Source organism: Oryctolagus cuniculus, chromosome 1 (genome assembly GCF_051225735.1).
Source record: "Oryctolagus cuniculus isolate XC-2025 breed Fujian yellow rabbit chromosome 1, ASM5122573v1, whole genome shotgun sequence".
NCBI lineage: Eukaryota > Metazoa > Chordata > Mammalia > Lagomorpha > Leporidae > Oryctolagus > Oryctolagus cuniculus.
Window position 1 is genome coordinate 12,109,699 of NC_142867.1, and position 27,863 is coordinate 12,137,561.

General features: G+C 37.0%; 1 protein-coding gene across 9 annotated transcripts; it reads right to left on the reverse strand.

Moving 5' to 3' along the window:
• Nucleotides 1–237: 237 nt before the first annotated feature.
• MS4A13 (membrane spanning 4-domains A13) lies at nt 238–27,653 on the reverse strand. 9 transcript variants are annotated; one of them, XR_016216793.1, is made up of 9 exons: nt 26,903–27,642; nt 26,404–26,492; nt 23,997–24,118; nt 21,602–21,742; nt 17,272–17,328; nt 16,207–16,326; nt 13,290–15,594; nt 9,853–9,948; nt 384–423 (listed from the first exon to the last, which is right to left on the reverse strand). XR_016216793.1 is itself a non-coding variant. In XM_051854650.3 (8 exons), exons 4-8 carry the CDS (start codon nt 21,621–21,623, stop codon nt 364–366), a joined length of 342 nt encoding a protein of 113 aa, XP_051710610.3. In that variant the 5' UTR covers nt 21,624–21,742; nt 23,997–24,118; nt 26,404–26,492; nt 26,903–27,648; the 3' UTR covers nt 238–363. The 9 variants fall into 9 exon arrangements, 7 of the variants coding, with proteins under 7 accessions (XP_051710610.3, XP_089164609.1, XP_051710577.3 ...); XM_051854650.3 differs by lacking the exon at nt 13,290–15,594 and having other exon boundaries at nt 238–423; nt 17,272–17,315; nt 26,903–27,648; XM_089308483.1 differs by lacking the exon at nt 13,290–15,594 and having other exon boundaries at nt 238–423; nt 17,267–17,328; nt 26,903–27,646.
• Between the last annotated feature and the right edge of the window lie 210 nt (nt 27,654–27,863).

The window sequence follows — 27,863 nt, forward strand, 5'->3', positions numbered from 1 at the left end:
AATTATATATCATCATATTCCAAGTCTTTGTATGTAGTATGCACTCCAGAGATAGTAAACAAAAAAAGTTGTAGTCTTTTATGAATAAGCTCTTTTATGGAGAGTTGACAGCTATTCAGTGTACCTATAACAAATTCCTTCCTGCAATAACCTTGCAATTAAATAGGGTCGAAGTTTCCCCCTGGAGTCTAGAAAAGTATGTGAAGAGAAATTTCTTGACTATTGAGGAGAAAAGACTGACTTATTTTGTTATTTTATTTTGCACAAAGCCTGTGGGCTTTGTGACAGCTTTTTTATACTGAAGTATCATTAGTGTCCACAGCAGGTATCAGCACCAGCCAAAATCTTGCATTTTTAAGGTCTTTAAAAAGTGCTCTCAACTTCCTCTGTAACAGGCGTAGGATGTTCTTCTCGTTTCTGACTCTGGAAAAAAATTAAACTCTTACAAATCATATCTTATTTCCTAAAATCATGTAATAGTTACTTTGTAAATATACTAGCAATACTGATGTTCATACAGTACGATCTTAAAGTGCCATTTATCTATTTCTGTTCCATTTCCACTTAAACATACTTTAAGTCCAATTGGATCATGTATAACTTTTTTATAGTAAAAATATTCATGGTATTCTTAACATAAACTAAAGCCTGCAGCTCAAGTACTCTACCCACTTCAGACATTTAGAAATAATCCCTTCATTTTCTCCAAGGTGTCATTTTGACTTTTAGGTAATCAATTATTTTTCTTCCTACTTTTAGCAACTAAGACTGCATTTCCTAAACACAATAGATTAGTTTTATTTTGCCTGGTTTTAAAGTTTATACAAATGGAATAAAAATTATGCATTAAGCCTTCTTATACTCTAGTTTCAAGATTAATTCATGGTTTGGGTGGAATAGTTTCTTTTAATTGTCATATAGAATTTTTTCAGAGGAATATACCCAATTTATTCACTCAACTACTTGTGTTCTTTCCATTCTGGAACTATTATGAATATTAGTGCAATATACCTCTAAATTCTTAGTTATCTTATTGCAAACATTGCTGCTAGATATACACCAATCATAGCATATACACACCCTAACTTTTATTAGATAAATGATCAAAAAGTTTTTAAAGTTTTTGCAATAATTTATGTTCCAACTGGGACAGAGTTTTGTTTTTGTCTGTAGTCTTTACCATCACTTGGAATTGTCAATATTTTGAAATTTATTTATACTGTTTGGCACTTAATATCTCACTATAGGTTTTAGATTACTTAAACATTAAAGGCATTGAAACAAGATTGTCCATCTGCTGTTAATTTCTCAAATACTCACAATAGCAGGGGCTGGGCCAGATCAAGGCCAGGAGCCTCAAATTCAATCTGGGCCTCCCACTAGTGACAGGGACCCAAGTATTTGAGCTCAAGTACTCCAATATGGGACGTGGGTGTCCCAAGTGTTTTCTTAAACACTGCATCAAATGCCTACCCTTCACTATAATTTTTGCTTTAATATTACTGAAATAGTTGGAATTATGTCAAGATTTTACTATGTATTTTCTATGTTTCACGTTCCTCTTTTGCCTTTTTAGAATAGATACCTTGTGTCAATTTCTTTAATTTTTACATCTGAGTTCTCTTACTCATCAAATATGCTTCTTAATTCATCAAAATCTGTTTTAGATGGATGCCACTTCCAGGAAAAATATAGCAAGTTTATTCCCATAAGTTTCTCTCCTCACTCCTTTTTTTGCTAATACCCCCCCAACACGATATACATCTGTGTTATATATTCAACAAAACAGTGTCACAATAATTGCCTTTGTAATTTTATCTTTTAAAATTTAAGAGAAAAAGGAAACATGTATCTATTGAGAAGGGATTGGCAAATATGATACATGCACGGAGGAGTCCAAGACGGCAGATTAGCGACAGGTTAGACTACTATTTCATGTAGTCTGTTCTAGGCTACATGAGAATAGTAAATAAATAAATAAATTTAAAAAGTGGAGAAAGTGCATTCTCAGGAGAGAGTTGGAGGGAAAACTGCAGTGGAGATTCTGCAGACAGAGGAGAGAGGCCATGGATCTGTGTGGAAGGTGCGGCTGTGCAGCAACAGAACAGACATAACAAATGACCCCAGTAGCCCTGAGCCAGAGAAAGCACCAGCTTTGGAGAGCAAGGGAAGATCAGACTGCAGTGGCTCTTGTCACGGGTGATATAGCTATAGGAAGAGACTAGTCTACATTGTCTTTGAGACTGGCCTATAGCCCTGAGGGGAACAAGGTACCTACTCACCCAGACAAAAAGAAAAGGGGCACATTTCTCTCCCCCACTCTCTGCCACAATGGCACCTGCAACTGGCTGAGAGCAGGTGCCATTCTGGACATAAGTAGGTAGTAGCTGCTGTGGGTCGTGTGTGCACACAGCAACTTGCAGCAAAAATTCCATCTTGTCAGCAGAGATGGGATGCAGTGGTTCCACTGCACACACCTGGCAACAGGCTGGGAGAAGGAGCAAGTCTGGCATTAGTACTGCCTGCCAAGACCCTTGTATGCATCCATACACTGTGAAATGTGATGTGCCTCCAGCCTCTCAGTATACCACAGGCTCTGAGGATCCGGGGCTCAATCTGCCTAGACAGAGCACCCACAGGCAGCAGCCTCTGGAAACCTCTCAGCCTCTCTGTGGATGGCATAGTCAAGTGCGGCGGAGTGGATCCTCTGTACCCAAGACGTTGAGACTGAGGGAACACTGTGATGGCATGATGGGATTCAGGCTATAGCTGAGTCTCTGGGCAATCACTGTAAGAGGTTCCACATGCTCAGAGCTCCCTGAATGCCTGGGTGGGTTACCATGGTGGGATCCAAGCCAACACTGAGGGCTGCACAGATCCTTTGTGCAGTTCATATGGAATCATGAATGTTACACCCACTGAGGGCTAGTACCTGGGTGTTAATCACCTTGGAAGAGAGGAGGTTAGGGTGTGATCACATAAGCAGAAGTGACCATTCCACCCCTAGTCTTTTGTTAAGAAGAGAAAATTCATCACATCCAGTTTGAGTGTCACTCTGGATATTCAGCCCACACTGGATCACTGACCAGAGCTCTCTGGCCACACTCAGCACACACCTCTGGATATTCACTGAAAGAGCAGACATTCCACCAAGCCACAGAGGCATAAATCAAAGATATAAGACATCAGAGGAAAAAAAATCCAAGTATCTCCACAAATGCCTAAAAATAAATGCAGAAATTCAAGAAACAAGAATAAGGAAGACAACACGACCCAATCAAAGAAATACAACATTTCAATGTTAGAATATGAAAGACAATTAAATACTGAAAATGGAATTCAAAAGATTAATCATAGGATTACTCAAAAGCAATCAGAATCAAATCCACAAATTAAAGAAATCTATACATGACATGAATATATTTCTCATGAAATTGAGATTTTAAAGAAATCAAAAATGAAATATTAGAAATGAAGAATTCAATAGATCAAATAAAAAATGCAGTGGAAACTTCAACAACAAACTTGGTGAGGTAGAAGAAAGAATATCTGAGCTAGAAGACAAATCTTTGGAAATTTTTCAATCCAACCAAAAAATAAAAGAAGAAATTATAAAAATTAAAAACAGTGTTGGAAATTTAAGGGATACTATCAAAAGATCCAACTTAGGTCTTAGGAGTTTTGAAGATGTGGAAAGAAAGAATGGATTAGAAGACCTATCTAGTGAAATAATTATAGAAAACTTTCAAATTTAGAGAAAGGGCTGTCCGAGTACAGGAAGCACACAGGAACTTCAAATAGACATGACCAGAAAAGATCTTCACCACAACACATTCTGGTCAAACTTTCCACAGCAAAACATAAAGAAAAGTTTCTAAAATGTGCACAAGAGAAAGACCAGATTACTTTCAGAGTATCTCCAATTAGACTCACAACTGACTTCTTATCAGAAACTCTTCAGGCTAGGAGAAAATGGAGAGACATAGTCCAAATCTTAAAAGGAAAAAAAAAAAAAACCTGTTAACCCAGAATATTGTACCATGCAGAGCTCTAATTTATGAATGAAGGTTTTGAAACAAATAGAAATTGGAAGAAGTTGTCACCACTTGTCCAGCCTTACAAAAGATGCTTAAGGATGTGCTACACACAGAAAGACAAATGAACAAATGTGAAGGCAGAAAATCTCCCGGTAAAAGTACAAAAGAAATACAAAGTAAACAATAGGAATATTTATGGAAAGTTTTCAAGGCCATGTTGTTATTTATCAAGAGTCATCTTGAATGTTAATGGCCTCAACACTCCAGTTATAAGATACAGACTGACTGCATGGATTAAAAAGTAAGACCCATCTATTTACTGCCTACAAAAAACACACCTCATCAACAAAGATACATGCAGACTGAAAGGATAGAAAAAGATATTCCACAATAATGGAAAACAAAAAAGAGCAGGTGTAGCCATCCTAAAATCAGACAAAAATAGACTTTACACAAAAACTCTTAAAGGAGTCAAAAGTCACAAGGCTAAGAGTGAAGTTGATAGCAATTGGTGCCTAGATCAAAAAATTGGAAAGCCATCAAAGAAATGAGCTATCAGTGCATCTCAAGGACCTAGAAAAACAACAAACCAAATCCCAAATTAGTAGGAGGAAATAATGAAAGAGAGAAAAGAACAAAATTTAAGCCAAAAAATTACAAAGGATCAGTGAAATAAGAGCATTTTTTTAAATAAACAGAATTGGTACACTATTGGCACAACTAACTAAATAAGGAGGGATAAGACCAAGGGCCGGCACTGTGGCACAGTGGGTTAACGCCCTGGCCTGAAGTGCTGGCATCCCATATGGGCACCGGTTCTAATCCCAGCTGCTCCACTTCTGATCCAGCTCTCTGCTATGGCCTGGGAAAGCAGCAGAAGATGGCCCAAGTCCTTGGGCCCCTGCACCCACATGGGAAGCCTGGAAGAAGCTCCTGGCTTCGGATCGGTGCAGTTCCGGCAGTTGCAGCCAACTGGGGAGTAAACTAGCAGATGGAAGACCTCTCTCTCTCTCTGCCTCTCCTCTCTCTGTGTAACTCTTTCAATTAAATAAATAAATCTTTTTTTTTTTTAAAGAGGGATAAGACCCAAATCCAGGAAATCAGAGGGCTGGCACTCTGCCATAGCAGGTAAAGTCACCATCTGCAGTGACGGCATCCCTTATGGGTGTCTGTTTGAGTCCTGGCTCCTCCACTTCCAATCCAGCTCTCTGCTATAGCCTGGGAAAGCAGCAGAAGATGGTCAAGAACTTGGGCCCCTGCACTGTGTGGGAGACCCAGAAAAAGCTCCTGGTTCTGGATTGGCACAGTTCCAGCTGTTTCCGCCACACAAGGAGTGAACCAGTGGATGGAAGACCTCTCTCTTTATCTCTGCCTCTGCTTCTCTGTAACTGTGACATTCAAATAAATAAATAAGTCTTAAAAAAAAAGAAAACCAAAGATGAAAAAGGATATGTAACAACGGATACCACAGAAATAAAGAGAACCAACAGGAATTTCTACAAGCTTTATGGCAACAAATCAATAAATCTAGAAATGGAAAGAATGCTGGACAATTAAAATCTACCAAAATTGAAAACCTAAACAGATGAATAACTAAGATGGAGACTGAATAAGTAAAAAAGACCCTCACAACAAAGAAAAGCCCAGTACTAGATTGCTTCAATGCTGAATTCTACCAGACACTTAAAGAAGGACTAATTCCAATTCTTCTCAAGCTATTCAAAATGATTAAAAATGAAGGGAATTCTCACAAACTCATTCTACGTAGCCAGTGGCACCTTAATTCGTAAACCAGAAACGATACAACAAAAAGAACTATAGACCAATATCCCTGATGAACACAGTTGTAAAAATCCTCAACAAAATATTACATAATCAAATCCAACAACACATCAGAAATATCATTCACCAGATCAAGTTGAATTTATCTCCAGTATGCAGGGATAGTTCAACATATGCAAATCAATTAGTGTAATATATTACATTAACACAATGGAGAATAAAAACCATATGATTATCTCAATAGATGCAGGAATCCATTTGATAAAATTTCATGAAAAAACCTTTAGCAATTTGGGAGTAGAAGGAACATTCCTCAACACAATCAAGGCATTTTATAACATACCCACAGCCAGCATCTTATCGAATGGGGAAAAGGTGGAAGCCTTTACACTAAGATCCAGAACCAGACAAAGATATCCACTTTCATCGCTTCCATTCAAAATAGTCCTCCAAGTTTTAGCTAGAGCTACTGGGCAAGAAAAAGAAATCAAAGGGATACAAATTAGACAGAAGGAAGTCAAATTATCCCTATTTGCAGATGACATGATTCTATAAAAAGGGGAACCAAAGGACTCTACTAAGAGACTATTGGAACTCCTAAAAGAGTTTGGTAAAGTTTCAGGATATAAAGTTAACATACAAAAATTAACAGCCTTTGTATACACAGATGATACTATGCTGAGAAACAACTTCTAATACTAATCTCATGCAAAATAGCTACAGAAAAAAATTAAATAATTTAGAACACATTTAAGGAAGGATGTTAAAGAGCTCCATAATGAAAATTTCAAAAAGTTAAAGAAATGGAATACACAGAAAAATGGAAAAATCTTTCCTGATTGTGGATTGGAAAAATTAATATCAAAATGTCCATTCTGCTGAAAGCAATTTACAAATTCAATGAGCTCCCAATCAAAATACCAACAACATTCTTTACAGATCTAGAAAATGATGCTAAAATTCATATGAAAACACAAGACATCCCAAATAGCTAAAGAAATCTTATACAAGAAGAACATAGCCAGAAGCATCACAACACCAGATTTTAAGACATACTACAAGGCAGTTATAATCAAAACAGACTGGTACTGGCAGAAAAAAAGACATGTATACCAATGGAATTCAGTAGAAACTCCAGAAATCAATCCACATATCTACAACCAACTTATCTTTGACAAAGGAGTTAAAATCAAGCCCTGAAGCAAGGAGTCTCTTCAACAAATGGTCCTGGGAAAATTGGATTTCAACATAAAAAAGCATGAAACAAGATCCCTACCTTATATCTTATACCAAAAATGGATTTAGGTTCTAAATCTATGAGCATCAAATTACTAAATACCATCAAATTACTAAAAGAGAACAGTAGGGGAACTTTGTAGGATATTGGCATAGGCAGACTTCTTGGAAAGACCCTATATGCATAAGGAATAAAAGTAAAACTAGATACATGAAATTAAATGAAGCTGAGACGCTTCTACTTTGCAAAGGAAACAGCTAAGTGAAGAGGCAACTGACAGAATGAGAGAAAATATTTGCAAACTGTGAAACTGATAGAGAATTAATATCCAGAATGTAGAAAGTGCTCAAGAATCTCAACAACAAAACAATCAAGTTAAGAAATGGGTAATGGACTAGAACACCATTTTTCTGAGGAGGAAACTCAACTGGCCAACAGACACATGAAAGAATGCTTAGGATCACTAGCCAACAGGGAAATGCAAATCAAAACCACAATGAGGTTTTACCTCACCCCAGAAATCAACATATAGAAATCAATAAACAACAACATACAGAAATCAACAAACAATAGACGCTGGTGAGGATGTGGGGAAAAAGGTACTTTATTCCACTGTTGGTAGGAATGTAAACTGGTGCAGTCATTGAGGAAGACAGTATAGAGATACCTCATAAAGCTGAAAATAGATCTATCATATGATCCAGCAATCCCACTCTTGGGAATTTATCCAAAGGAACTGAAATCAGCATATGAAAATGTAATCTCTACCCCCATGTTTATTGCAGCCCAATTCACAATAGCTAAGATATGGAATCAATCCAGATGTCCATGACTAGATAAAAAAATTGCGGCATATATATAATATGGAATACTACTCAGCTGTAAAAAGAATGAAGTCCTGCCTTTTGCAAAAAAATTGGATGCAACTGGAAACCATTATACTTGGTGAAATAAGCCAGTCCCAAAAAGAGAAATTAAGATATGTTTTCCCGATCTGTGGTAATAGAATGTCAAAAATGTATAGGAGTGAAATTGATATTTTTGAGATTCAGCAATTATTTACAGCCCTTGTCTCTGTTGAGGAACAATGTTTTTTTCTTCTGTTTGTGGAACTCTTTACATAGTGTTGGGATGCTCATGAATATAAAGGATACAGAGTAGATCATTGTAAAAATTGAGAGGGAATAAGAGAGGAAGGAGGAAAAAAGGAGGGATCATGGGCTGGAGGGAGGTTATGGTATGAAATATCACTATATTCCTAAATCTGTATATATGAATTATATGAAATTTGTTTAAATACTTAGCATCCTTGTCATGGAAATCTCTATGTTGAACTCCAAATAAAATTAGTCCTCTCAAGCAGGGAGGCTGTTTGTCTTTACAGTCTAATGCACCAAAGTGGCATAATAGAACTTGGGAGGTTGAAGGAACCAGAGTAGCCCTAAACTAACATTTCAGAAATTTTCACTTTTCCTAATGAGTTCCACTAGACTTTCTTAAGCATTTACTAATTTGGTTAATTTCCAGATTCTTAAAGTTTTCCTATTGATAATTTTAACCAGTTTACCATTTCTCTTAAGGTATACTCACCATGTCCTTACTCATCCATTCTGGATGTCCCATTCATTTCCTATTTTTTAAAATATTTTTTCATATAATCTCATAATTGTCTGCAAGTTATAGTTCCTGCTCAGAGTGCTCTTCCTTGACCATCCTATTTCAAATAATCTTTGTCTTATCTACTTGTTTTATTTTACTTCATAAAAATTTCCATTTCCTACATTGTATTTATTTTCTCTTCCACTAAAACTACAAACTCCCTGATGGTAGTGTTCTTGTTGTCTACTATAATGCCTAGTAGAACCCTCATAAATATTTGAGAAAAAAAAATGTTAGCTATACAGTTATAAGCTTGTGCCAAATTAATGTTATTCAAATGAACACTTATTGTAAACTTTTACAGCTCTTTTGTGACGTTATTAAAATTGACTCTGCAATTATACTTCCAGGAATCAGCCATCTGAAGTGGGAGCGGGGGAGGTTTTTTTTAATTTTCTGCAAAGGGCCATCTAGATGTTTATAACATCATTTTGTAGGCCATACAAATTTACTAACTTAAGAATTAGCCTGCTATATAAATTTGCTGAATTTCAAGTCCCACATGTGGCTGCCTTGGCAGGGCCAGGCCAAATGATTTCATGGGCCTCATATGGCTCATGGGTTGGAAACTCTTTACCCTGAATCCTAAAGAACTAGTATTCTAGTAAGCAAAAATATTTTTATTGGAATGTTCCCTAGATTATTTATAATTTAGGAAAAAAACCCTGGAAATAAAGCTAAAATTAACAGTAATTAAAGAATGCTAAGTGTCAAGAAAAATAAGCTATTAAAACACCATATTTCCATATTGTAACAGAAGATATTAAGATACTTTCAGAAATATGAGAAATAATATAATGTATTATTATGGAATTAGTAAAAAATCTGTGTCCATATTGCATCTGTTTTTGTGTAGATTTCGATTTATGGGTTAGATGAGGACTTATATTAGGAGATAATCACTTTTGGGTATGTTTTTAACTTTTTATTTATGATTTACTTTGTAATTTTATTTAAATTCAATTATATTTCATTTATTTTGTAATATTTTTCCCTATTTATAAGATAAAGAAAAAATAAGGAAATATTATAATTACATTTTCATTAGTTCCAAACATATTGTACCAGTGCATTTAATCTCTTCCAAGTATGCTTTCTAGAAATCAACATCCTTTGACTTGCCAGATTAACACTTACCAAATGTGAGCAGCTGCAGACTGCATACACAAATGCAGTAACAAATTCCAAGGGGTAAGAGAACAATAAAACACGAGAAACTTCCCTCCCAAGTTTCTGTAGCCAGAAAACAGGAAGAAATCTTATATTATTACCTTCAGTAAGGGCAAAAATACTCATTTAGTAAGAGCTCCTAATAGGAGAGTCAAGGAAAGAAAATACATATAAACTTTTTTCACTATTTGATTTTCCTAAGCATATCTACTTCTCTGCTTTCTACTTCATTTGTCCTAGTTTTCACTCCTCAATTCATCATTTAAGGCTTCCAACCTGGAGATTTATATTCCACATTCTTAAATATTCTTCCAACATTTTATTCTCATTTATTAGTGTTCCTGACACAACCATCTAAACTTTTTAATCTGTAAGATTTGAAACACCTAATGTGGCTTCCAAGTTTTTTTAATCATGCAATTCATATATATTAAAATGGCTATTAATTATATACTTAACTGTGGGGAGCAACCCGGACTAGACTGAGTTACTGGAATTAAGACTTATTCTATGCATCTGCTCTCCCACAATATGGCGCTGGGAGAGGAGGAAACAGCTTCTACGCAGCTGCCTCCAGTTCAAGCAATAAACTGTAGGACTTGCTCCTGATTGGAGGAGAGCAGCGTACTCGGCGTGTGGGCAGCCGAGTTGGGATTGGCGGAGGAGGACTATAAAGGAGGAGAGAGACGGCATGCACCAGGGAACATCTATGGGGAACATCTAAGGGGAACATCTAGCTGAAGGAACACCTGTGCAGCCCCCGAGAAAGCCGGCCGGCGGTGTGCCGCTCCCCTGCGGAAGTGGGGAATGTGGCCAGGGGGAACTGACCTTCCACGGAGGTGGAAGGGATAGTAGCCAACCCGGGAAGAACCAGCAGTAAACCCGGGGAGGGCCGAGCAGACGAAAGAACAGCGCAGGGTCCTGTGTCGTTCCTCCACGAAGAGGGGGAGCGACACTTAACCTTACACAAATAGTGATAAAAATCTCACGTAAATATTACTATAATATATAGAATGATGAGTAAATTCAAAAAGTTCAAAGAATATTTCATTTGGAAGTATAAAATGACTGATTGTTGGGACAAATGAAAGCAGATCTGCTCTGTATCTGTCATACAGATATTTCAAATATATATGTAAATTGGTGAGACTTATGAACAATATTGGTGCTCATCCTAAAAATGCTATGCTAGCTCTGAATAAATAGACAGATACTCAGAGTAACAATTCTCTGGTATGGTCTCTATTTCTTTTGGCTTATTTAATGTCTTTTGTATTCCACAATCTGTTAGGTGGTAGGAATTTGATGAACGTATAGTGACATAAAAACTTCTTGCTTTCTTAGTTTATAATCAAGTAAAAAAGGTAACATAGGGGCTGACATTATGGCACAGCATGTTAAGCTGCTGCTTGGAACACTGGCATCCCATATAGGAGCACAGGTTTAAGTCCTGTCTATGTTTCCTGTCCAGTTCCCTGCTAATGCACCTGGAAAAGCAGCAGAGGACTGGCCCAAGAGCTTGGACCCCTGCCATCCGTGTGGCAGATGGAGATCCTGGCCCCTAGCTTTGGCCTGCCCAGCCCTGGCCATTGCAGCTGTTTGGGATGAATCAGTGAATAGGAGAACTCTTTCTAACTCTATCTCCCTCTTTTTCTGATGTTTTACCTTTCAAATACATAAATCTTAAAAAAGGATAGGTAATATAATACATGATGAAGCTGAAGTGGATAAAAACTTGCTTGATGATTATAAGGAGGTTCACTCTAAGAACTTCTTATCCAGGAAGATTTCCTAACAATATAGGACATTTGAAATAAGGGAAGAACTGAGAAAAATGTATGGGGGATGCAACATTCAAGGCAGTTTTAAATTTTTATTTACTTGTTTCTTTGTAAACTATCTGTATTAAAAAGAATTTAATAACACAAATTAAAAGTGAGGGGAGGGGCTGGCAATGTGGAGCAGGTTAATCTTCCACCTGCAGTACCAGCATTCCATGTGGGCACGGGTTCTAGTTTCAGCTGCTCCACTTCTGATCCAGCTCTCTGCTATGGCCTGGGAAAGCAGTGGAATATGGTCCAGGCCAATGGGCCCCTGCACCCACAGGGGAGACCTGGAAGTAGCTCCTGGCTCCTGGCTTTGGATCGGTGCAACTCCGACCAGCCATTGGTGGCCATTTGGGGAGTGAACCAAAGGATGGAAGACCTTTCTCTGTCTCTCCCTCTCACTGTCTGTAACTCTACCTCTCAAATAAATAAAATCTTTAAAAAAAAAAAAGTGTGGGGAAATAATTAATAAATGGAGACATAAAATAGAACCAATAATAAAAGTAAAATAAATACAATGACCTATGATCTGCTAATGTAAACAAAAAAAACTGTATTCAAGAAATATAACATGTTTAGAGGAAATGAAAACAAATTCTAAATATAGCATTTATTCGAAATATATGAAGGACAAGACTTCAGACTTAACATGCTGTGCCACAATGCTGGACCCAATATTTTCTCCATTTTACACATATGGAAACTGAAGAAATTAAGAAACTTCTTCAAGGAGTTACACACAGTGGATGAGTATCGAGGCTAGTATTTGAGCAAATGCAGTCTGGTTCCGGAGTCTCCACTACTAAATTTTTTGCTATATTAGCAGTATATTTTAGAGGTATGTAACTTTGAGGATAGCTGGTCCTACCTGGAAATACTGAAAACTTAGGAATTTGTGGATTTAGTCAAACCCCTTGCTTACGTTAAAGAAGTTGGCCTAAGACAATCTTGAAAAATGTAGGTATATAATCCTATAAAGTCACTAGGAAAGGATTGTGGGTCACAAGTTTAAGTCTAAATGCAAGTTAATTTTTATGTAACTAATCATAGCAAACAAAGTTAAAACTTGTGACTTAGGAAGATTAACTATAAAACTTATATTGAATTCAGATAAGGCAAATCCAGCGCAAAATGGTTTGTAATACTGATTGCAAAATGCAGGTCTTGGCAATTATGCCATATTATCTTCTTTTTTTTTCTTGATATTATCACCTCCTTTATTTTCACATTTAGTTTTGATAATCATATTGCAGTTAGAAGAACACATCTTATTACACACATCTTCTTATTACAAATGCTTGCCTAAGGCAAGGGACATGCCACAATGCTGCTGTTTTACTTTAAAATACTGAAACAAGAAACTTATGTTTTTATGACAACACAGTTAATACATTTTAAAGAGGTACTTGCTCTAATCTTCTAAAATTATTGCTGTGAATATGTGGATCATATTTCACAGTTTGGAAAACAATTCTGGTGCATATATTGGAATATTGGAATAAAATAGTGAGTCCAAAGGTGAGTATCTGTAATTTACTGTGCAAATACAAAACTCCCCAATGCCTGGTGATTACTTACCTAGGAACTCTTGAAATCCATCTGTCCACCTAAATATCTAATAAATCTTCATTTATTGTTTGGAGAGCTGGCTTGAACTTATCCCTCTATTGGATGGTTTCTGCCATGAGTTACGCAAGAGGTCAACACAAGGGTTATATGACACTTCCATTGCTATTGCTGCTCTTCTCAAAATGGGGATGGACATAACTTGCGTGGTCAGAGTTGTGAGCTTTAGTGGGGGGTGTGATGGGTTCACTGACACCTGGCTCATAATCCATCCCTCGTTTCTTTACTTAAGTTAAGATCTCTATCCTATTCAAATTCCTGACTCTTCTCTGATCCTGCCATGGCCCTCCAGTGAGTTTATTCTGCAAACAAGGGAACCTCATTCTCAAAATTTCAAGACTTTGTCCCTCTATCTCAGACCACACAGGCAATCATGCCACAAATAAATAGGTCACAAAGCCATATCCCTTGAAATAGAAAATGAACTTGAAAATACCAAAGAACTAGTTCGGCATCATGGAGTAGCTGGTCCTTATATGTTTTCTTGGAATGGCTGCTACTATACTGGTAATCATCACACATCTCTTCCAGCAGGTGTTGCTCACCCTAGAATTGGAAATGTGGATTCCATGAGTAGTCCTTGTTAGAGTCTGACTATTCCATGCGATCCACTTTCCTGCTAATGTGCATCCTGAGGCAGCAGATGATAATTCAAGTATTTGAGTCTCCTCCATATCCATGGTAGATGCAAATGCAGGTTTTGGATGCTGGCTTTAGCCTGGCCTAGCCACAGCTGTTGCAAGCCCTTGGGGAGTGAGCCAGCAGATGGGAAGATCTTTCTCTATGTCTCTGCCTTTTTCTGTGTCTCTCTCTGTAACTCTGCTTTTTTCTAGCAAACACTGTTGATGAGTCACTTTGCAGCTAGGCTCTATTTGCTCCCTGTTGCCAGGATCAACCCTTTGCGTTATTGGATCTCATCTGGTCCCATGCTGGAGTCAATAACTAATAATAACTTTATCCCTTCTGCAGGTGACAGCCATCATCTCCAAGCATCAAGCCAACATTACCTCACTAGGAATTGTACTTCTGTAGAAATCTGACAGGCACTAGGCACAAAGTTTTGTCTTCATGATGCTTATGCTTGTTCCACTTCACACACATTCATGCATCCAGCAATGTATGCAACATCAGTTTGAACCTTGCTGCTGATTCTGTTCACACATTAAATACATATCTTCTTTATCTCCTTTCTTGTCAGTGAATACTTGAGTCTATTTCTCAGGAAGACGATGAGAGGGAGACATCCCTTAGGTTGTGGGGACCCAGTCTCAGAGCTGCTGACTCCTTACACAAATGGCAGTTACTGACTTGCCATAAAATACCATTTCCTTGTGGCATCAAAGTGCTTATAGGTAGCTAATGCCACAGCAGGAAGAGAAGGGACTCTCAGCAGCCACAGGTTTAGCTCATCACAAGCAGCTCTGGGGTGGGTGTACAGTGGTCACTGCCCTCCTTGCTAATGTGGGAGGATTAGAGCACATGAAGAATACACCCCAGACTCCTGGGCTAGCTCACCAATTTTGTTACTGAACAAATAATCCGGCTCTTGGAGCTTGCCACGTCCATAGTCAATTCATCAGAGATGAGTACAGGCCAGAGGAAAAGGTTTATTTTAAGAAGGCAGCAGTCTCGAGGAAAGATGGCTCTCTCTCCAAATAAGCTCTTTTCCCACCACATTATCTTAAACTGATGATTAAAATTAAAACTGCTATATTCCTAAAGCTGTACCTATGAAATTTGTATTCATCAAATAAAAGCTTTCTTAAAAAAAGTGTCCTAAATAACTTGAAACAATTATATACTTAATAAATCTTCTCTTCCACTTCTTTGTCCCAAAAATTAGAATTGAAGGTTGATAGACTGAGCTTGCAGGGCAACTAGAGAATTTTCTTTTAATTTATAGAGAAAATCTGTTACTTGTTTATTTAAATCATCATTCATTATACATAACCAATTTTGGACATTAGTGTATTTTCTTTTAACATGGTTTCACTGCCTTCCAGGTTTCTCTTCTCCAGGCATGGATTCTTTCCACTGGTGGTCCTTGTTATAACACATTGCAAGCAAAGAGAAGTATGCAGAAGAGGAACAGGAAGTTTATCCCTTTAACTACAATGACTCTTATTATCTTGTTACTTGTTTTTCTATTGGTCAAACAAAAAGGTCCACTCCAATCCATCCTCATTTTAAGCGGGAGATTTTCATAAGCATTGTTAGTCTTCTACAGCACTAATATTCTGCGATTCTAAATTTAAGGCTAACACAGTGAAATAAATCAATGTGTTATCAATAAACACATTCATATTTAATTACATAATCTTATCTTAGTAAGAAATATAGTTATTTCTGTTGGACAAAGTGATTGGCTATTAAATAAAATGGAAGTAATATAGATTTACGTACATTTAGAATTTAATAAAGAACTTAAAGTAAAATTCATGTAAATGCAGATAGGCTGTTTACGAAAAGTTCTATGTTAAACCAGACATTATTACGTCTCTACAGTTTGAACTGTATGTGTCAATAATAAAATTCTTTTCTTACTTTTTGGCAATGGTTTTGTGGTCTAGGATTATACTTTTCTTCCTTTCAATAAGAGAATCATCAGTGACTCTATGCTTAATACATAGACATTTATCACTACAGACCTCAAATTTTTTACTTGCTTTATTTTAACTGGGTAAGTGAGGAATTCAAGCGGTTTATTAATATTTACTGAAAGAAATCACACCTTAGAATTACTTCGGAATTAAAAATTTCAATTAAGAGCTCACTACTAAATCAAATAATTCTGTGAGAACCAATAAAAGCCTCATTTTATCTCCCAAGGTTTTAAAATTAAGATGTTCCTATAGAATTGGCCACTTACCGCTTGTCCATAATTCCTATATGACACAGACTTAAACTTAGACAACTCAATAAATATCAGAACTACTGCAATAATTGCCGTAATTATGGAGAAGATGTTCATGACCAATGCAGATATAATCTGAAAAGGATACATAGGGTAAATTTATTATATTCAGAATCACCTCATGAGTTAAATAGTTTGTATTACTGAAAAAAATCACTTAAAACTCAGATCTAGATTTTGAGACTTTGGTAGTGTTGGTATGCTTGCCATTTATGTAAAATATTTTTCTGGCTCGCACAAAACCCAATTAATCTAGAGGGAATATTAAAATATCAGGTCAATAAGAATCAATTTTGCACTTGGTTCCAAAAATGTTATTTTTCATAATTTTATGAGTCAATTGGAAGAAAGTCTGTAAGAATTGACTTGAATTGAACAAATGGAATTCTACCACAAAAAGGAAAAGAAAATGACTGCTTATATAAATAAAACCATTTAGGAATTAATGTTTTAATCTTGGTTTTATTATATGGAGGAGATCTATTAATATCTCTGAATGTCAGGTATTTTTAAGCTATACAACTGCAAAACAAGACTAATTACTTTTAAGAAATTTTTTAATTCTAATAATCTTAAGATTTTTTTTCTCTAAACTAACTTTCAAACTATAGAACAGATAGATCTTTGTTATGAATGAATTCTCTACTTTGTTACAGGATACAATCCTGTTACCAAGCTTGAAATTTCAGAAAATGAAGTTTTACAGAAGTATAGTATCTATATATAAAGACATTAGGCCATACTAAACTTTTATTATCATAAAATTAATAGAATCTTACAATATAGACTAATGCAAAATTATATTTAAATTTAGAAATCTCTAAATAAAGTAATTATGATTTTAACTAATATATTTGTTTATGTTAAATTATTTGCTTCTGCAATCTCACTTAATTTCTTCATTTATTTTCAGGTAGGGTTGATTTTTTCACTGTTAAGAGATACTATCTCTTCAATAAAATCTATTGTTGAGCCCTGTGACAAGTGATTTCTAGAGATATTCCAAATATTTTACCTTACCAGGCCTCGAGTTGGATGATTTGTTGATCTTATTATGATAGCTCCTGAAATGATAAACTGGACATAAAAGCATTTATAAACTGGACATAAAAGCATTTATAAAAACTCATTGATAATGCTTGTAAAATTAAATATATTTTAAAAGCTTCTTTTAAGGCAATAATTTTTAGAATGCTATGAATAACAAAATATAAAAAAATTACAATAGAAGGGACCAGGACAAGATTTTGTCTTGAATTGAGATATCTTAACCAAAAGGTAACAGTTTTTGAAAGGTAAAAGTACAGTCACTGCTAACAGAAATATACAAGGGATAGTGGGCAGAATTCAGTTTGTGACAAATGTGAAAGATAGCAGAAGCCATCCCAAACTAGGAAGTTTGCTTCTTTATGTATTCTACTACATATACATATAACTCATTTGATTACTTATAATGCTATTCTTCCTAGTGAGATGGTACCACTGATTATAGTTACTGTGTACATATGACGTGGAAAAAGTGGTCTATGTCTATTCTACATTGTGATTATACAAATATATATCTTAAGACTTTAGTCATTAAAGAAACAGCTGCTATTCATGCATTAATCCTTTTTTTTTAAAGAGTTTCCATTATTTTGTGTCAGGAAGCCCATTTCCAAGGAATGTAGAAAAATGCCATATTATTTGAAGGTGGGCTGCACAATTCTCTTGAAATATTTCTTACCTCCTTTAGTGGTTTTGGGAAAGGCTAATTTTTGAAAAAATCAGAATTCATGCTATGTATCATAGGTAGGAAGGTCAATCGTGATGCTTATAAATTCTGCAAAGGTAACTTTAAATCTACATGTTTGTACTTCATTCTTAATCAAAGGCTGGGTTTTCTAAGGAGATACACAGTAAAGGTCAAAACTATCTCAGTATAAAAATGAAACTATCTTATGCATACAGTGCTAACTAGATTATCGAACCACACAGGTACAAGATGTCTTTCAAAGTTTATAACATAAATGAGAATTTTTACATTGAACTTCATGTAATTAAAATTTAAATAATTTATTCTGGGAGTTAAATATGCTATTTTTATGATATAAACATAAAAGACATGCCTGGATTTTGTCTGACAATGCACTATTTTTCTGTCGTTTTCAAGGCAATGCTCTGTGAGATAGTACATCACTATGAACCAATCATCATTTATCTGGATTTGTCTGAAAATTCATTATTTTTCTCCTATTTTTTCTTAAGGCAATCCTTTGACATTTATAAGCCAGTGTATGTATAAAGGCAGAGGATCCCCTAGATGTAACTGCTTCCTCCAGTGATCACTTTCTCTCACTAGAGCTTATTGTTTCCTGCAGTCCTCAGACTATTTGTTCCAAGCATGGGTTTAGTAATTTCTTTGCTCCTTTCAGCTAGTTCCAACCACTTTCTCCTCTAACTCTGAATAAAATGTCTTCAGATTCTATCACCTACTACCCCTCAAAGTTGAAGTAATCTATTGACTTCTTGGCCATCTCTTTCCAGATGAGTTTCTCATTCATTCTCTCTTCCTCTCTCCTCTACCCCATATCCATCACTTATTCCTTGACAATTTCAATACAGACATATATGATCTTTCTAATACCTTGGGCTAGTGGCTGTTTGGGTTTTTCTTCTCCAGTCTTTTTTGATACAAACATCCTTTATTGGTTACCATGTGAAATGGAAGAAAGGAGGGGATATGACAGCTCCTGAGGCTGTGTCCACGGACTTGGTCACCAACCTCCAGAGAAAGTGTTCTCTCCAATCTTTTACTCCAATCTATCTTAGTCACCGATTTCCATATTCATCTTCTTGTCTTTGTTATACCTTTAAAAATTCCAATTTCAAGTATCCCCAAAATGAAATTTCCCATCTGCTATTTTTCTAGCATACACCCTCTAGTATTAAAATTCTAACAATATTTTGACCTTTATCTGGATCTATAATCTGAGATTCTCATTTCCATGTTAAATTCTTCTCTCCTTCATCAGCTTACATTCGATAGTTAATCATTACAATCATACCCACTCTCAACTTCTTGTACCTTGCTTGTTTTATTACACTTTCACAATTAAACCAATCCTGCTTAATGTAGTTTTCTTCCTATTGCATGCCTGTACCCCTGCAGCAGAGCACGGCCTGAGAAAGACACAATCAATTTTGCAATACAATCATGTTCCTAAATGCTTTTTTAAAAGATTTTATTTATTTGAAAGGCACAGTTACAGAAGAAGGGAGGAAGGGAGGGAGTGGAGGGGAATGGGGAGAGGGAGGGGAGGGCAGAGTAGCGGGGAGAAGGAAAGAGGGAGAGACAGAGATGTAGGGAGAGAGGGAGAGAAGAAAAGAAGAGAGGGGGAGAGGGAGAGAGAGAAAAAGAATGAGAATGAGAATGACTAAATCTTCCATCCACTGGTTCACTCCCTAAATGGCCACAATGGCCAAGGGCTGGGCCTGGCCGAAGCCAGGAGCTTCCTGCAAGTCTCGAATATGAATGCAGGGCCCAAGAACTTGAGCTATCCTCCAATGCTTTCCCAGGCACATTAGCAGGGAGCTGTATCAGATGTGGAGCAGCTAGGACTCAAACTGGTGCCCATACTGGATGCTGGCATTGCAGGCAGTAGCTCAACCTGTTATGCCACAACATCATTCTCCCATTTTCCTAAATGTTAAGTGAGTACTTAATATTATATGAAAATCAGACTCTTTTTTTAAATGGCTATTTCATATCTGCTCTACTAAGCCAATCCACTTGCTCAGCCTCACTTTCATATATATATATATATATATATAATTTTTTTGTCAGGCAGAGTTAGACAGTGAGACAGAGAGGAAGGTCTTCCTTCCATTGGTTCACCTCCCGAATGGCTGCCATGGCCAGCGTGCTGCGCCGATCTGAAGCCAGGAGCCAGGTGCCTCCTCCTGGTCTCCCATGCGGGTGCAGGGCCCAAGCACTTGGGCCATCCTCCACTGCTTCCCGGGCCACAGTAGAGAGCTTGACTGGAAGAGGAGCCACCGGGACAGAATCCGGCACCCCAACCGGGACTAGAACCGGGACTAGTGCCGGCACTGCAGGAGGAGGATTAGCTGAGTGAGTTCCGGCGCAGGCTCAGATCATAATCTTGATTCTAATTCACAAAGATACTTGAATCTATTGGAAGAAAGCATTCACAATTTCCCAAACTCCTATTAACACTTGTACTTTCTCTCTTACTCTGCCTTTCTCTTTTACCTTACCTTAACACTATTTACATTAAAGCTGATAATTTGTTGTTGTGAAAGGCTATCTTGCACATTGTAGGATGTTTAGCAGCATTCTTGACTTCTGCCCAGTAGGACACACACCCTTAAATGTAAAAATCCAAAGTAACTCCTGACATTTTGAAATGTCCTCTAAGGGGCAAAATCACCTTTAGTTGAAAACCACAGTCAGAGATACATTGCTCATGTTCCTAGCCATTTGTGCACTACAATTCATCCTCCTCTCTTGCCTATACAAATTCATGATTGCAGTAATCCTGCCCTGCTTCCATTTATCTCATGTCATCAATTTTCTTTCTTTTGGTTTAGTCCCCTCAACAGAAGGCATGGCACTCTTTATTTCTGCTTATAGAGAATCAAATAAGCCAACCCTCTCCTGACCCAAATTTCCCCAGCAATCACTGCCTTTCTCTGCATCATATTATAGTCGTGTGTTGTCTCTAATTCTTCTCTTCCTATTATTCCTTAAACCAACTTCAGTAAGGTGTTTGCTTCACCATTCTACTGAACATGTTTGTTACCTTTACTACTGACTTCCATACTGCTAAATCCAATGGTCAGTTCTTAGCCCTCATATTATTTGACAACTGAATACAGCTGATTTTCCCTATTTCTTGTAATATTTTCTTCACTTAAGCTTCCAGGTGGCATATTCTTCAGTTTTTCCTTCTACATAATGGCTCTCTTGAAACCACAAAAAGGTGTAGGTAATGCCAAATTTAGAAAACGAGTATTGAATTCTTGCGTAACAAATGTTAGGTGAAGAACTTACATACAAAAATTAACTATGCTGCAGAAATTATGGTTAAGATTCTTTAAGTCTTCCACATATATAGGGGACAATCCACTCTATGTTTGTCATTTATTCCTACAGTTGCACGTTTATTCCTATTGCCACACATTAGTACAGTTTTGTTGAAAAGGAATCTGACTTCAAATAAATCACAAACATGAAATTTAGTTACATAATTCTTCTGAAAATCTTGTTGATAAGCTGTTCCCTATCTTCTAATATTTGTATGAATATCACTTACTGAATGATTAAATCAATATAAATGTTTCTACTCACGAAAACTCCCCATAAAGCACATCCTGTTTTGTAAGTTATGGGTTCATATGTTCCAAAGACTCCTTTGATTTGTCCCATATACAAAACCAAAAGGAAATGCCACATCAAAACCTGAAAGATGCCAATCATAATCTGGATAGCCTATGAGAAGAGAATGTTATTATTACTGAGAGAATGTAATTTAAAACACTATTCCAGTATTGTTAAATATAAGAGACATTCAATAGCTTAAAAAAAGATGACAGTAAAATACCAGTGTATTTAACCATGTATTTCCTGGACTGATTAACTCAAAAAGAAGCCCCTAGCCAGGAAGGACTGAGGCTTATGAAACAGGAATCAGCCATACTTAGAGCAATAAACTGCTCAATGGTAGCACTTCTGGCCAATTCTCTCATAAGAAACTTGATAACTTGATTCTATTATTGGCTATCCTTTCAACCTATCAAGTAATGCCATGAGAAGAGCATACTATGGGTCCCGAGCACACTAAAGGTTTCTAATTTACAGTGCAGGAAGCCATATATTCAACGTTTTCTTACAAATCTATAATTTATTGAGTCAATCATCTTTAACTTTCAAAAATCTACCTTCTCTTTCAAGGATTACATGGAGTAAAACTTCATAAGCATGCTGGAGTTTGGTATAATTCAGCACGGCAATACAAAGGATACCCAAGATGAATTTGCTTTACACTAGGTCTTTGCATTGGATAGTGGATGTGTTACAGAAGGGGACAATTATTATTCAACTAGAATTTGTAAAAAGATAATTATAAATCCAGTAATTTCTAAATTTATATGAGAACTGCTTTTTCATATCTAGAATCTAGAATTCTTTTTCTTGTAAGCATTAATAGGAAATTATTAAATGTTTTAGAATTCTGAGTGTTTGATAAGTAAGTAGTCTATGAAACACAATGCAACTGGCTAATTGGTTTTTTTAAAGATTTATTTATTTGAAAGGCACAGTAGGAGAGGCAAAGAGAGAGACAGAGAAAGGTCTTCCATTTATTGGTTCACTCCCCAGATTGCTACAGCTGGAGCTGCACTGATCTGAAGCCAGGAGCCAGGAACTTCTTGCAGATCTCCCATTCAGGAGCAGGAGCCCAAGGACTTGGGCTATCTTCTACTGCTTTCCCAGGCCATGGCAGAGACCAGGATTGGAAGTGGAGCAGCAGGGACACCAATTGGCGCCCATATGGGATGCTGACACTGCAGACCAGGGCTTTAACCCGCTGCACCACAGTGCTGGCCCCCAAGAAGTTCCTTTTTTAAAGAAAAGATTTGTGTTTTGGTGATGCTCTTAGAATTTTTATAAATTTAAAATTAAGGTTTCCCACTGCATCAGATTTGTAAGGATGGTATTATTTCAGAGGTTTTTTTTGGATTTGATTGGGGGTGATATTCTGTACTAGACTGCAACATGTTCAAGGACTCTTACTATACCATTTTTGGAACACCAGCCTCTAATACGGTGCCCAGCATAGAGCAGGCACCCAATGAGAACCTTGTGTAGAAGCATACTGTTACCAAGAATTCTAATTACATACCACTTTTCCAACAAGTAAAAGAAGTGGGCTTGAAAGAGTCTTTTTGATATGACTAGATATTATTCGATATAAAGCTCAAATATCTAAATAGCCAAATGTCAGAATGTGAAATACGAGATAGGTTTTCTTAATTAAAAATTATTCTTAATCTAAATTCAATGAATAAATTCCAGGTCAGACTTACCTTTTTTCATCTAAAAAAGTACAAAGGATTGTGATATAAACATGATTCTGAGAAGATTCAGTTTCATTCTATGCCCAAAGTGTTCTATGAACCTCAAGGAGATTAAGAACTTCAGCTGAATAGTGAGGTAAAAGATTTAGACAATTTTTCTGCCTGGTATCCAAATTCAAAGAAAAAGTTAGAGTCAGAGGAAAAATTTTCTCCTCTTCAGAAGTGAAGGTGCATAATCCTCATTATTCTTTGGTGTTTATTAAGAGAGCTGAACAAATTATAACCTTACATGTTTATAACAGAAGAGATATATTTATAAAACTTTTGCATATACATCTATATAATAACTAATAGATCACTTACAGTCTCTTTAAAAGTAAAAAAAAATTAAAAAATCATAGGTATTCGTCTTCTTTTACCCTTTATTTGGAATTCTCTATTACCTTGAGTGTGTTGGTTTAGTCAGTACACATATCTATGTAAAAAATCTATGCATATATTATGCAAAAGGGCATGAAATTGTTCAAAATTTGTAAATGACAACATTAAAAACTAAACTTTTACCTTTTTGATTTAGTCAAATCTGCCCCTTTCTAGATACAAGAATATATTTTTAAAAATGAAATCCTTTATGATCTTGAAGTTACTCTAAGTGAAATTTTACTTACCCCTAAAACAAGACTATCTGCTGTAGAGATTTTTGAACTCCCACATACACATGCCATATTATCAGCATTTCCTCAAGATGAATTTGTCTTTAAACTTTGTTGTTATCTTTATTAGAAAGTTTCTACAAAACAATACAAAACACATACATATGGTTCTCTCAAAAGAAAATACACAAGTCTGATTCTTTTCTTATTGTTTGGCAACCATTTTCCCAAACTCAGAAGCAACTGTTTTCTTTTCTCCATGCTTTACTTTTAGGTGCATTAACTTTTTTTAGTATCTCCTACCTATCTGAAAAGTCTCTCCATGACTAAATGAAAATAGATTTTATGGATATTATTTCTTAGTAGTAAATAGTGTCTCTAGAAGATAAAATGTAAGGAGCACCTATGGAACAGTAATAGAGAATTTTCAGTAATTCATGTGCAATTCATAATCAATTCAATTGGTTTCCAATCCCAAATTTTCATTAAAAATAAATTCGTAAATTCACCAAAATCAAGCTTATATTTTTTTCCTTATATAGTACCTGCTATCTTGTTATTATATGAACATAACCCTTTCTCTTTCAGTCAACTTATCAAAGTTGCTTCTGCAACCTCAAAGGTAGTCTCCTGTTCTCCTCCCCTATCCCACCCCTGTTATTTCTGCATTTCTTCCTGGTATTTAAGAGAATTTTCCTGTTATAAGATAAAAATCTGGGTAATAATTATATCCCTTTATCAGACTGTATTCCTCTGTAGATCTGAAATTTTATTTCTATTATGTCACGTACATGTCAGTAACACGAATGATGCCACTTGACTTTATTTTTATAGAAAATTTCATTTAATAAATATAAATTTCAAAAGTACAACTTATGGATTATAGCGGTTCTTCCCCCCATAACAACCCTCTTACTTGCAAACCCTCCCATCTCCTACTTCCTCTCCCATCCCATTCTTCATTAAGATTCATTTTTTATTGTCTTTATATACAGAAGATCAACTCTATACTGAGTAAAAATTTCAACAGTTTGCACCCACACAGACACAAAGTATAAAGTACTGTTTGAAGATTGGTTTTACCGTTAATTCTAATAGTACAACATATTAAGGACAGAGGTCCTACATAGGGAGCAAGTTCAGTGAGTCCTGTTGTTGATTTAACAATTGACACTCTAATTTATGACATCAGTAATCACCTGAGGCTCTTGTCATGAGCTGCCAAGGCTATGGAAACCTATTGAGTTCACAAACTCCGACCTTATTTAGACAAGGCCATAGTCAAAGTGGAAGTTCTCTCCTCCCTTCAGAGAAAGGTACCTCCTTCTTTGATGGCCCTTCTTTCCAGCGAAATCTCACTCACAGAGATCTTTCATTTAGGTCATTTTTTGCCACAGTGTCTTGGCTTTCCATGCCTGAGATACTCTCATAGGGTTTTTAGCCAGATCCGAATACCTCAAGGGCTGATTCTGAAGCCAGAGTGCTGTTTCACCTGACTTAATTTTAAACGTTTAGTCTTTCAGAAAGGAAGAAGTCAGACTAAATAATCTCTTATCCTATGAACTCTTTAAATATAATGACTTGATTATTTCAATAAGTCTTTAGTTTCTAAAATTTTATTTTCTCAATGTCTGTTAACACTCTGAAGCACAGAGACAGAAAAAACTAGGTTGAGTATACAAGGGATACGATAGTAAAAGACAACATGTAACTGAAGTAAGATTTATACATTTAAATGCCATCTTTAACAAATATCAAAGGGTTTTTAATCTATAGGCAACCCATGTTAATCACTGTCATGATTCAATAAAAAGTCATAGAATTACAGAATTCTTGTAGATGAAGAATATCCATGTCAAACTGCTGTTACTTGTCACTTTCCAGAATACGGGAAAATAACTCCTATATTTATAAAAGTTCCTTTGGCAGCCCTAGTTTAACAGTGGAATCACAAAATGACTTGGGGAGAATATTTAGCATCACTATAACCCCCACCAAAGCCACCCCAAGTATTCAAAAATATTAATTAGAAAAAAAGGATTCTATGTATATATTTTAAGTCTTCAGTGATGGATAAAATAAAGCAATTCTGGGTTTGTTTTTTTTTTTTTTTTTTTTGACAGGCAGAGTTAGAGACAGAGAGAAAGGTCTTCCTTTTCCGTTGGTTCACCTCTCAAATGGCCACAAAATAAAGCAATTCTATAATATATTCTTAGAATAACTGGAATTTTTTAAATCATTCTACATTTGGTGACTCTTCAACCTTCTTAAGCATCCTGTTTTTGTAAAAGGAAAAAACGTAAATAAAGTCAACCATTTACTTTACTTTCTGGTAGTTCCTATCATGAATCCAAAAGCAGCTGCAGCATAAGTATCCCGAGTCTTATTCCCAACTCCACTCTCACCCCCTAATCATGCTTACACAGTAGTTCTGGAAGAGAGAGGTCCAAGTCCAGAAACTACTTCTCTATCTTCAGCAGAGACGCAACCCCTCCCTGTCTTCAGATGAAGCTAAAATAAAGGAAAATAATTACATAAAATTACGCCTCAATTCTTTAGCAGGACTCCCAAAGCCCTTCACGAACTGCTCCCTGTGCACCTGAACCTCATCCCGGCAACCCCTCGGACTGCAGCAGCTCCAGCTGTAACTTTCTTTGGGAAGTCAGCTCTGACGCCTCAATCTGTGATACTCCTTTCTCCGTGTCTTCCTTTGACTTTTAGGACCGGCTCCAAGTCATTGTCAACTTCATAGGTCAAAGAATTCCATTCTGGCTGCCCAGGCCCAGTCCTCGACTCGGGCCCCGAAGCTCAGTACCTGATTACCTCCAGAAAGGTGGGTGACTGTACAGGAGGGTCACGACCCCTGAGCCCCTTTGTGGGTTCTGACACTCCAGACAGCTCGTAAGCAGAACCACAGTTACCTCGCATTTTCCTTGTTCAAGGTCACCAGGAAGATTCTGTTCGCCCTCTCAGGTCCAGGCCTGTGGCTGTGGGGGTCCACCTCACGGGCTGGCCACTCTAACCCAGAGCACACAGTCAGGGTCCTCACGTGAGCACCTGGACCTGGCTGAAGAGGCAGATTTCGGTTGGCGGTGCCCGCCCTCAGCGCCAAGTCTCTAGACCCTACCGAACGGCCATCACAGCTGTAGTAGGGAGCCCAGAACCAGCCGGCCCTCAAGCACTTCCGGAGGGTCTCCAACGGCAGCGCGACGTGGTCCCAGCACGCCTGCGCAACTACTGGGGGCGGGGCAGAGGGAGGCGCATGCGCAGACTCACTAGAGCCACGTCCCTTGTGGTGGCGGAAGTCGCGGCTCAGGTTTGGCGCCGCTGGCAGCGGCTCTCTGAGGCTGGCCCTTCATCGAGGTGACCTGGACCACGTTAGAGAAGTCAGTCCTTCGCCTTCTCTGGCCTCGCAAATACACCTTAGAAGCTGTCAGTGTGAAAAAGGGAAGTAGCCGACTTAATGATGACTTACTTTTCTTTCAACATAAGTAACAAAAGAAGGAAACATTAATGGAGAGAATTTAGCAAGCTGCCTGAATGACTTTTTGATGCACCTGCTGAGATGCTGAGATGGGTATTCCGTGTGCTGAGGACGGTATGTTTACGAGGAGAAATAAGAAGCAGAGGTAGCCGCTAGGAAGGTCCCGAAGAGTCCAGTCTGAAGGGATGAATGAGGAGGTGGAAAAACAAAACAAAACAGACCTCAAGTGAGCAGTGTATACTCTCGCAAGTGCAGCTCCCTCCTCCTGTTCCGAGCCGTCATGGCTTCTGAGGCATTGAAGTAGATGGTTATGGGCTCTCATTTATTTTAAATTTTAGGTTGACATTTTGGAAAAACAAAGAAACAGATAAAAACCAAACAACCTCCCACCGTAAATA